Source organism: Dipteris shenzhenensis, chromosome 28 (assembly GCF_047967505.1).
Source record: "Dipteris shenzhenensis isolate YYH24624 ecotype China chromosome 28, Dip_SZ_1.0, whole genome shotgun sequence".
Classification (NCBI taxonomy): Eukaryota; Viridiplantae; Streptophyta; class Polypodiopsida; order Gleicheniales; family Dipteridaceae; genus Dipteris; species Dipteris shenzhenensis.
The window spans coordinates 9,989,644-10,002,299 of NC_141623.1; the positions used below are offsets into that span (position 1 = coordinate 9,989,644).

The 12,656-nt window shown below is 38.4% G+C and overlaps 1 protein-coding gene across 1 annotated transcript; it reads right to left on the minus strand.

Annotated features, from left to right (window-relative positions):
- Window positions 1–1,067: 1,067 nt before the first annotated feature.
- Window positions 1,068–4,169, minus strand: LOC147883149 (pentatricopeptide repeat-containing protein At4g21300-like). Its single transcript, XM_087399865.1, has one exon. The coding sequence runs from the start codon at window positions 3,634–3,636 to the stop codon at window positions 1,294–1,296; it is 2,343 nt and encodes a 780-aa protein (XP_087255991.1). The 5' UTR covers window positions 3,637–4,169; the 3' UTR covers window positions 1,068–1,293.
- Between the last annotated feature and the right edge of the window lie 8,487 nt (window positions 4,170–12,656).

The window sequence follows — 12,656 nt, forward strand, 5'->3', positions numbered from 1 at the left end:
ATCCTACACCCAGCACGCAAATCAAGAAAGGGGGGGGCAAGACTGTTCATATAATCTACACTCTGAGCCCAAAAAAAAAACAGCTGCCACTGCCTACTATTGGTTCAAGGGAGACGTGGGGCCATGACAAAGACAAGCCAACCTATTGTGATTACGCATAGCCTTTCCCACTTTCTCTGGTGCTCAAGATCTATTGATTGAGCCTTAATTTAAACTAATAACCACAAACTGAGCTAAACATAGTCATCATTGGTTAAAGGAATGTGTGGTTAAAGGAATGTGAGGCTGCTGCAAGCAGAGACTCTTGCATCGACATGGAAAATCAACCTGCGAATTGTGTAGGAGTCGTTTTTTCTCCATATACGCATGCAAAGCTACAATCTTTCGGAGGATTCTGCCACCATAAAATGCCAATTTTGAGGTCCTAAGATCCCACTTGACGCCATGCCAGCGGGAATGCCCAAGCTCAACGCCATGCCAGAGGCAATGTTGATGCTCGTGGGAACTGCTGCTTTGCCAACATAAATGCTTCGAAATCTGTAAACGTCTGACAAGGTCGAAGGAAACAAAACTTTCGATTGGTAGGTTGCAACCTAGCGCCAAAATGCCCGGGGAGAAAGCTCAAATTTCCGTTTCCAACAGAACTTTGCAATGCTTGGTTTTAGCACTACATCCAACTGAGTGGCTTGTGGGAACGTCTCTGGCATCAAACTTTACTAGCATTCGTGCTGGCATGGCATCCCACGGGAACGTCCTCTAATGCTTACAAGCCCAAAAGCTCAAAGCTCATTAAACTGTATGCCCAGTGAACTATAATAGACCACCTTGACCATGAGTGGACTGTTTTCAACAGCAGCAACTCCCCTGTTACAACCTTTCTCAATAGAACTATTTCAAAGGACATGCCAATATAGATTTGTGACAATTGAAACAACAGCCAAAACAAAGATCCACAACAAAGGACACTACAGGTATTCTATAACAAGCCGAGTGTGAAATTTGAAAATTTACTTCCAATTACCTGTAGGCGGTAGATATACAATCCCCCAGTCCCAATGGTGGGAAGTTCTCTCGTGAGAAGCTTTGGTTAATAATTAAAAAACAAGGGGATGGGGGGCTATATGCTGACAAGCCCAAAAGGAAAGGCAGCTTCTCACTGTGGTGCTAGAAAGGAGCCCCTTTGATCATCCTCCAAATTGTGGAGGACGTCTGTTTTGGGCTTATATTTTGTCTTCATATCCACTGATTGATTTTTTTAAGCTCATCTTTCTCCTTTGTGGGTTGTATCTAGCTTCAACACCAAATGAATGTACCTGGTGCTTCCTCCAGACCTCTATCCTTCATCAGCTTTCTCACTCTCACTTGATCATTCCACCTGCCAAGTGCAGCATAAATGTTTGATAGCACAACATAAGCTCCTGCATTTTGTGGTTCCAAATTGAAAACATGCATAGCTGCACGTTCTGCAAGCTCGACATTTCCATGGCTGCGGCAGGCTCCAAGCAAGCTCATCCACACCACTGCATTAGGCTGAATTTGCATTCTGTGGATGAAGTCATCTGCCTCATGCAAGCGCCCTGATCGACCAAGAAGATCTACCATGCTTGCATAGTGCTCCAAGGTGGGCATGATGCCATGGTCTTCACTCATGGATTCAAAATAGAAACAACTCTCGTCAATCAGACCAGCATGCCTGTATGTATTGAGTATGCTACTAAAAATGAATTCATCAGGCTTGATGCCTTCCTGCTGCATCTGCTGAAATAATTTAAGGGCGTCCTTGATATGCCCGTGCTGGGCACATCCTGCAATTATGGATGCCCAGGTGATCGCATCTCGGTTAGACATTTTTTCAAAAACATTGTATCCATCCTCTACACTCCCACATTTGGCATACATGTCAACAAGAGCATTACAAATGACAGGATTTGGCTCAAATCCACTTCTTACAAAGTAGGTATGTGCCTGGTTGCCCATTGCAAGCATGCCAAGGCTAGAACATGCACTGAGAACACTACTGAAGGTAAACTCATCAGGCTCAATGCCTTCATTTAGTACTGTCAGAAAAATATCACATGCTTCCATACCACATCCCTGTTGTCCATATCCTGAAATCATTGCATTCCATGAGATCACATCCCGTTCAAACATTGTATCAAAAACTAGATGTGCATCCTCCATTCTCCCACATTTAGCATACACATTGAGAAGAGCGTTCCCCACATGGATGTCTGATTCAATACCTGTTTCAATCATGTAAGTATGAACTTCCTTGCCTTCTGTAAGAGCAGCAAAGCTAGCACATGCCCCAAGAATACTGCTGACGGTGAACTTGTCTGGCATGATGCCCTGTACCTTCATTTGGTAAAAAAGTTCAAGTGCCTCCTTGCTATGCCCTTGCTGAACATAACCAGAAATCAACGTAGACCATGATATAATGTCACGTGTAAGCATATTGTCAAACACTTGGCGTGCATCATTTATGTTCCCACATTTCGCATACACGTCAACAAGTGCATTTCCCACAACAACATCCAACTCGATCCTTTCAAACTGCATTTGCTTGAAGAGTTCAAGGGCCTGCCTCACACACCCATGTTGGGCATATCCTGTGATCATTGCAGTCCATGAAACCACATCTTTTTTGCATAATTTGTCGAATACTTCTAGTGCATATTTTATACTACCACACTTGGCATACATGCTAATAAGGGCAGCTCCCACAACCCCATCAGTTTTGCTTTGAGAATTTCTGATGAGCATATGTATATGTTTGCCTTGCGTCAGGTCCACCAGGCTGCCACATACACAAAGAACACTACTAAAGGTGAACTCGTTTGGCTTGATGCCATCACATTGCATACGCCAAAAGAGTTCCAGTGCCTCCTTGCCATGCCCCTGCTGGGCATGGACTGTGATCATTGCGGTCCATGATACCACATCTTGAGTAGGCATCCTATTGAACACTTGCCAAGCATCGTCTAGACTACCACATTTTCCATACGTATTGATAAGTGCAGTTCCAAGCATGATATTTGAGTCAAGTCCACTGTGAACTATGTCAGTATGAACCAGTTTAACATTGTCTAAGTTAGCAGCACCATCAAGAACACAAAGAAAGGTGACCCTATTTGGGATTACACCACCACCTTTCATTTGTTGATAAAAATCAAAGGCTTCATGTGCATGCCCAAGTTGAGCATAACCTGCAATTATTGCAGTCCATGAAATAATATTTTGTATGGCCATTTTCTTAAACACTTCGCAAGCATCAATCATACTGCCACATTTGGCATACATGTTTATAAGCTTATTCCCTATAAATATATCTTGCTTAAACCCACCCTTGCAGATATGCATGTGGACACGCCTCCCTTCTGCCAACATATTCATATTGATGCACCCTTGCAAAAGGTGTGCACAGATATGGGGATCACCTGGAATCCCTTGATCTAGACTGTCAACTGCCTTCGACAGCTGTTCCTCCTTGCGCAGTGAACTTGGATCCCCATGCCAAATTTCAAATCTCTGGTTGTAACGCATTTTGCTTGTCACTCTTTCAGTGCAAGAATTGATAGGGGCAATGATAGGATCGATACGCCTGCCAGAACTCTGGTGCCTAAAATGCAGATGCATTTGAAGTTTGAAACCATAGCCCAAAGCTTGTCACCACTGACTTGGTACAAACACATTGATTCATTTTAACTGAGAGATACAGATTCGTATTGAAAAGCATACAGAATCTCTCTCGCATAATTACATGCTTCGACCTTCACTACAGAACAAATTTAATTTTATTCTGATTTTGGTTCATCTCACACCCAAAAGCACAGGTTGTGGACAGGAAATATGGAAGTAGTCCTGGAGAACATGTCTACTGCTACCTTGACTTGTAAAACCGAAGCCCACCGCCTGATCTGTAAAACTATAGTGAGTATTGAAAGTGCTACAAGGTGAAGTAAAACCTGTAGTTGTGCTCAGACAAAAGCTACGAAGATGACATGGTTTTGCATTGTCCATAATCGAACAGATGGTAGAGATTTGCGTACAGGAGCAAACTAGACAACATCTGTCAAGGATCGAGCAAGTTAACGATCGAATTGCTCGAAGCATTCTAATGCTGTGGTGGCGTCTGCTTTATTAAATGAGAACGAGCAAAGTAAAATGTGCAGTCTTTTGCACGAGGTATCAATATGACATGATTTCCGCAATGCCATAACATATGTGATTGAAAAATTTGTCCCATAAGAAAATACTTACAATATAGGAAACTTGAGACATAAATCTAAAGAATCGAAGCATTTTCAATCCCCCCCTTCCCCCCCATACCTCTAAAGTATATACAAAAACCTTCAACATTTTCATTTTCACCTCACTATTTTATCTTCTCAATTTTGTAAACTGTGCAACATTTTAGGAAATTTAGTTATATTTTAGCTTTAAAATCTACGAATTCCCCGAGGACGCCTAGGATCTTGGAGCAGCATATGTGCAAGTCAGCTAAGGCTTAGCAAATTTATCTATATGTTTTCAACCTATGTTTTGGTGCAATATGTACCCACTATGTTGGTTGTCCATGATGTCGTGCATCTCTTTCTCTAGATCTTTTGGTGTACCCCTGTAATACCTCATTACACACGTCAACTAAAGGTAAAATCTTGAGTATTCGTGATTCTTGCCACATCCCCATTTGCCAGAATGGGAATCCAGGATCTCCCTCGTTGTTGCCGATGTGTACCAAGGCTGATAAATGATGATGTGTACCTATGATACGAAGCCTGCTTGCCTCTTCTCTGATACCGATTCTCAGACTTCCGTGATTATGGATGACTTAGCATTCCCTTCCCCTTAAGAAAGGTTTATGCCCTCGAAAACAAAATTGGGAAACATCCTCTGGAGACTGCTTACCCTTTCCCATGTTGAACTCTCTTCAGGTCTATCTTTCCACTTAATCAGATATTCTTACCATATTGTATGTCACATTCTTTTTTCTTGCCTATCTAAAATTCTTTCTGGTTCGTGTGGTAAAGATGCAGGTTCAATGAGTTCAACTAGGATTTCATTTCCAATGATATTATCATCATCTCCTAATTTTCTTTTTAGCCTACTAACATGAAAAATTGGATGTACTCTACATCCCTTAGGTAAGGCTAATTTGTAAGCAAGTTCTCCAATTCTCTTAAGTATTGTGAATGGTCCACAATACCTAGGAGACAACTTTGGACATTTACCTGTCTTTAGAGATTCTAAAAATTCAGGTACCTTGAGGTAGACTTTATCATGTACTTCGAACTCCGACCTTCTACGGTGGGGGTTTGCATAACTTCATGCTCTATCATGGCCTCTTCTTATGCTATGTTTAGCTAACTTAAGCATTTGATTCATATCTTCAATAAATTCTTTGGCCGCTTGAGCCTTCTCTTTTTCAAGTCCCACTGCCATTGGGGCTCTTGGTTGAAATCCATACATCATCATGAATGGACTAAAACCTGTAGATGAATGTTTGGCACTGTTATATGCAAATTCTAATATGGGCAAATATTGTTCCCAATTAGTTTGCTATTTACTTACACATGCTCGAAGCATATATTCAATGATCTGATTGACGCTTTCACCTTGACCATCACTCTATGGATGATCCACAGTGCTCATATTGAATGAAGTTTCTAACCTCTTAAACACAACCCTCCAAAAATGGTTGTTAAATTTGCTATCCTGGTCACTAAGAGTACTAGTGGCTGGTAGCCCATACAAACTATAAATATGCTCCACAAATAGCCTAGCTAATTATGAAGTTCTAATATCTTCATTGATAGGAATAAAATGAGCCATCTTGGTCAACTTATCCACAATTACCCACACAAAGTTGTGCCCCCTTTGTGTCCTAGGTAATCCCACAATAAAATCCATGGAGATGCTTTCCCATTTGCCAGATGGAATCTCCAATGGGTGTAGGAAACCTCCTACCTTAAGGTGTTCAGCCTTATTGACCTAGAATTTTTGGCACTTCAGTACATAGTCTTCAACAGCCTTACCTATTACACACCAAAAGAATTGCCTTTTCATTAGAAGGGCATACGTCTTCTGAATTCTCGGGTGCCCAGCACTCATACTATCATGACACTCAAAAAGAATTTGGCACCTCATGTCATTATTATCCAGGACACATACTCTACTCTTATAGAGCAGGTAGCCATCCTCAATAGTATATTTTCTCCACTTGAGTCCTTTATCACCAACCTATGGTGTGTCTCCATTTCCATGTGACTCCTCAGTGAGAGCCTCTCGATTTGTTGGATCCCTATTTCTAATTGCTTTCCATATTTTAGAGAAGTGAGGATCAAAGACTCTAGGAAATCATTATGGAATTGAGTAAAACTAATTTCATTAACAATTAGCATTCGGGTAAGAGAGTCTGCTACCACATTGAACTTCCCCTTCCTATATGTCAAATGTATATCAAACTCTTGCATTAATTCATCCCATATAGCTTTTCTATCTTTAAGCTCTGGCTGAAGCTCTGGCTGATTGCAAATCCACATAATGTTCTCTTGATCAAAGATGATCTCGAATTTGGGACCATATAAATAGTGCTTCCACTTCTTTAAAGCATAAACTATAGCATACAGTTCCTTCTCATATGTTGACTAATTCCATTGAGCATGATCTAACTTTTTGCTTTCAAAAGCCACTAGTCGACCTTTTTGTAAAAGTACCGCCCCAATACCAAAATCACTGGCGTTTGTCTCAACCACGAATGGTTCATTGGGATCCACTACCATTAAGACAGGAGTTGCTGCTATAGCTACTTTTAATTTTTCAAAACTTCTCTTTTGAGGTTCATCCCATGTGAAGGTGCTTCCCTTCCCCTTAACACTAGTTTGGTAGCATAACATGACATAAAAGTGTCCTTTTGAGGTTTTGGCAAAAAAATCACAACTTGTTTTAGATGTGTTTTTTTGTTATTTCCTTGAGCTTAAGGTAGACTCATAGGACTATTATCTAAAATTATAAGGAGCATAATAAACTATTACGTGTGATTACAAAATGCTCACAAATACATGGTAACATAGTCTTTCACCTAGACAGTACTCAAATTTGAAACTTTATCTAGCATGCCTGAAAATGAAATTGATTTCAAAGAGCTAGCATTTTTTACAAAATGTTTATAAGTATATCAAATAACTAAGAGTGACAAAACTTTGTTTAAAAATCATATTGGCAAGATTGATTTATCAATTAACAAGAGTGGTTAGCCTAGCACATTGAATTATAAGTCGCATTTAATAAATCAGTGTCTCTATATATTACACATAATAGCCACAAAGTGTCATATCTTAACTATAAAAATATTGTATCATAAGGGAATGTCACCACGTCATAATAAAGGCTAGAAATACAAGAGAATAAGTACTCCTAATATCAACTACCAAAATAGGCATCTCAGTTTTATAGTTTTGAATTATCACGTATATAAGTATTTTGCATATAACTTTTTTTAATTGGTATCACTCATTCATGATTAGATGCACTTTATAAGTAGCATTTAAACATGTTAAGGTTCTTATGATATCCTTTAGCCCTTGTATCTTGAATTTAGCATGAATTATAGCATAAGGAACAATCAATATATGATTTAAATTTGTATTCTACATGATATTACGTCCCCTAAAAACTCACGCTACTCCATAATATCCTATTAAAGAAATTTGGAACTTGTTAGACATGTCGAAGAATTTGCAAAATATCATTTTTTGCCTCGCCATCAACATTCACTAAAATTACATTTAAGGCCATAGATCATAATGAGTATGATTATCTAGCTCCAAGGAAATATAAACATATGTGTTAAAGTTATCCTTATGCTCTAGGACTTACAAAATCTAGGAAAACTCATTCTAAGTAAGAAGTATGGCCATTTTATCTAAAACCTGAGAAAACAACTTGAAATGTTGATGTTAGGTTGACCTTAAAACTTTAGGTAGAACTCAAAGTAATAGGTGCAAGTTCCAATCCAGAATAATTCCAAGTTTTTTTCAGCATATAAGCCATTATGGCAAAAAATCAAAACCCCAAAATACCTTATCTATGATTTTGAATAATTCTAGAAAGTGGTTAAGTTAATAGGACATAAAAGTGTCCTAGGAAATTTTTATGTCCTTCTACTAAACTAGTGTTAAGCTGGTCCGTCATCGAAACATCAATCATAGCATAATCTTGGACGACGAATCTCCTATAGAATTTGGACAAACCTAAGAATATATGTAATTCTTCTAGGTTTGTAGGATGTGGCCATTTTAATATGGCCCTTACTTTGTTAGGGTCCATACGAACCCCTTCTTGAGATATTATATGTCCCAAGTATTTCACTTCTTTTACAAAGAATTCACATTTGGATTCTTTAGCAAAGAGTGAATTATATCTAAGCACTTGGAGCACTTTTTGCAAATGTTCCAAATGCTTTTTGACACCAACAAGGGAAGCATGCAAGAAGAGGCAACTCAAAGCTTGATGAGCAAGATACACAGATTCTCACAAGAGTCGCCAAATCACACACACATGTATGTATGTATATATGTATGTATGGACTTATACTTGAACATATGCTACATCTTGTAATGGTTTAGAAGTGGCTCGATTAAAAAGTGTCTCATGGCATTATTGGTATGGTCTCTTTTCACAACTCTTGCCTATAACAAAGTACTCATAGTTTAAAAACCTAACATGAGAGATAGTGGTTAAAGCCATTTCGTTGCAACTGGGATTCAAATCATTTGGATATCTTAAGCTTACTTGCAGGGAGCTCGCGGGTCCCCATATAAGAACTTGCAAAACTATCCTTTGACGTGACAAGTGGCACCTCCTAGAAACTGAAGGAGGGAGTTTTGGAGGGTGCACTAGTGGTGAGAACTCCCTGAGAGCTAGAGAACTAGACTTCATTGCTTCAATGCCAAAAGGAGTAAACACCATATTAGAGAATGTGGGAATTTTTAGATCCTTTGGAAATTCTCAAATAAGAAAAATCCCATTAACTTAAGGAATTTTGTTAACATGGAACTTGCCCCATGAGATAGTATGTTTTCTGGAATTACAAATGCTATAAATCCTAAACTCCCATTTTCTAGGCATGGTATGATTGTAGTTTTTATAACACTAGGAATATGCATCCACATGGTATAGGATTAAAAAAACTCATATTGATGGTGTTATAAAACACCGTTTATAAGTACTCATAGTGGTGGTGCTTATAAAACTCCATTTGTAAGGCTTGCATAACCTTGTTACATCACAAAGATGCCTCTCTAGAGGATAGTTATAGATTTTTACAGGCCTTTTGCTACATGTTTTGATTGGATTTTTATTTTTTGGGGGAGTTTAGCATCGTATGCATCCATGGAAGTACAATACTATCTATAGTCTCCCATCACTGAGGTGTTGCACGTCCAAAATTTATTCCAACACTGTGAATACACTTCTTCATCTGTAGCATTTTGGTGAATGCAAACTGGTACCCCATACTATACAAGTATCTTTCTGTAATTCTTTGACGTCCTATTCACTTCTATATCACTTTTTGCAACTCCAAGCCATATTGGATAGATTTCATATGGTGGTCAATACACACAAAATCACCATTGTTGACATCAACCATTGGCTTAAATGCATCTTTGGGTCTTTTTTCTGAAGGCCAACTATATTATCATCCAATTCTTCCAACTCTTCAAAGTCATCCTTGTCATTCATTGCAACTGATGTTCTGTTGTCCTTGGCCAAAAATCTTTTAATACTTCCTCTTCCTACATATTTAGAGCTCTAGATCATCGATCATATTTTTCCAATACCCGGTCATAGGTGCTATGTAATGTGTGAACTCAGCATCTAGACCTTGCACTCTTGACCATTTTTCCCAATACCTTAGATAGCCTTTGATGCCACTTACCACCTCTTGCTAGTCCTTAATGTATTCAAACATGGGTACCAATATTGGGGACCCTATTGGAAGCATGGGTTTCCCAAAATTTTCCCTCTTCCACAATTCAATGCCACCTTCTCTCGGTAGCCACTCAATTGACTTCAAAATTTGGATGCATCTTGTGCTACATGTTTGGCATGTTCCCTTTTATATAAAGCCTAAAATGTAATGGTTTTGAATGTCCTTCGAATTCATCTCACCCACTCCACAAGAAGCCATTGATGTAACTCTTGAAATCAAGGACATGGGTTATTAGAAATATGCACGCCTTAAAGATTGACCCAATTGAAAATGATGCATCAGGTGTGGGAAAGTGAAAGTCATGCTTGTCCTGATCTTCTCAGACAGTTTGCTGAACATGGCATCAATGTCTTTATGTGTATGAACCACCATAAGGAATCCTAGTTGCATCATCTTGAAGATCCCTCATGCCACCAAGTGCGATTAAAATGCAAACAAGTAGTGATTTGTATTCTCTGATCCATAATTGTACAGCTGTAGTTGCAAGTTTTTAAGCAATCATTTAAACTTCACTTGACCATCTGATGCCACCATCTTATCCACATACTTGTTTTGATTGATCTTAGCTTGGTGACGGTCTAGTGCCTTTCGTGAATTTAGTACATATAGAAGTGCATTTCTTGATCTCAGCATGTCGTCGTCTGCTAGATCACCCTTCTCATGTCTTTCCAACCTCTCTAAGTTGCATAACGCATTGACAATGATGCAATAGTAAAGTTCATATCATGATGCCATAATTCCAAAGCACCATATTTCCCTTTGCCATGGCCATGTGTAATCACTCATGTTAGTGAAACTGATAATTTTGAGAGCATTTGTTCATCTCTTTTGATCGCACCCTTAATCTTGGTATGGTTGTCTTTTGTTTATCCATCTCATCATGTATGATGCACAAGTTTTTTTGTGGATTCAATTATGATGCCAAACTCCATGCATAATAGAGGTTTCTATAGCTTTGTTGTTGTAGCATGTGACATCGGCATGACCTCAAGAGTTTATCACATTCTTCTATGCATTTTGTTTCCCCCAACTGTTCTTTGAACTCTGACCAAATGCTGCACTTGGAGAACTCACTGGTCTTTGCAAGATTCACATGCTTAAATTCTATGGCCCATATACTTGATTGCTTTGCTGCTTTGGTTGCATCTTGTCAAGCGCCTTCCTTTTCCTCCTCTTAAAGGACTTCTTTATTAGAGAGTAAGACTTCCACATGCCTCCTCATACCATGTTGGTGTGAGAGAATCAATAGATTGAGAGGCTGTCCTTGCTAATAGGTGACAATGTTGAAGATAAAAAGGAAATGGTCTTGTTGTAAAGAAGCAAACACAAAGCCTTCTTCTTGTGCCTATAAGTAGCATAATTTTCTATGGCTATCTTTACCTTAAATCATCTATGGGATGGGAAGGTTTCTTATCCAATGGTGCTATTATAAATAAGGTTTTGCAATCTAATAGTTGATAATCACCTTCATAAGCCCATTCAACAAGGGTTGTCCCATCCATCCCAATTTTAGATAAATATTGTTTAATAGACATTGTAGACTTTGGTTTTGATTACGTTTGCTACAATTAATCATGGTTTTGACTCTAAAGTGGCAATTCTTTTCTTCTCAAATTGCTTGTCTACAAACATAAATTGCACCTACATTAGCTATTCTAAATCTTGAATAGGTCTTTGAAGCAACAAATTATTAGATTATAATACATATGTAGACTCTAATTATTATTTTCTAAATCATGTGGACTTAAATTTTGATATGTTTTCAATACATATGCAAACTTCATTTATTATTATACTTGTAATAAGTAATTTGGTGAGTTGATAATCCGCCCTACAAGGAAGCATTAATTCTTCCATGTAAGGATTGTCAACAAAGTCTATCATCTAAGGAAATGCATCGATTTCCTTGCTAAGTTGTAGTGTTCTAATTTATATGATAACTCTCTAAAGGAAATGGAGGAGAGCTTGAACATAAAATAAAAATCCCTAATTTGCACAATGCTTAATTTTTAAGTCTTTTTCATTGTAACTTTCTAAAGGAAATGGAGGAGAGCTTGAACATAAGATAGAAATACCTATTGGGAAGGCATGTCATGATTTTAAATGATCTAAGAATTGCATGCCTATGACTATGCCTAACAATGATACTTTTGAAAAGGCAATAGGGGATTCAAATTCGTAAGGAAGATGAAGTAGCAAGCAACATTTTATTATGGAAACTACATGCTTGAGCTTGAAGGAAGATCATGTGAGGCATGGAACAATGCATGATGATTGCAATGGAGCAAAGACCCAAATTTAAATAGGAACCTAAAAGGAATTCATTCTTAAGAAGTGTTTTTGTACATTGTTGGATTCTTGAGATATAAATTCAAGAACCTATTCCCATGTGCCAAGAGTATGAGCATGCAAGAATATTTCTTAGCATACCATTAGGTAAAATGTGCTTATTTGAAGGGTTGAAGTCAAATTGGGATGTCATGAATGGAGAGAAATGCTTGTTGAGACTCCTACTTGAGAGACAAGCTTGCACTGTTTTTTTAAAGTTAGCCTTGATCTTTGAGGAGTGTTTTCAGGTGGAGTGCAGAAGAACACTACAATAAGGCCATTTCTTGCTCGGCTATACCTCCCAGCCACCATGGGAATGTGCTTTTGAAGTATT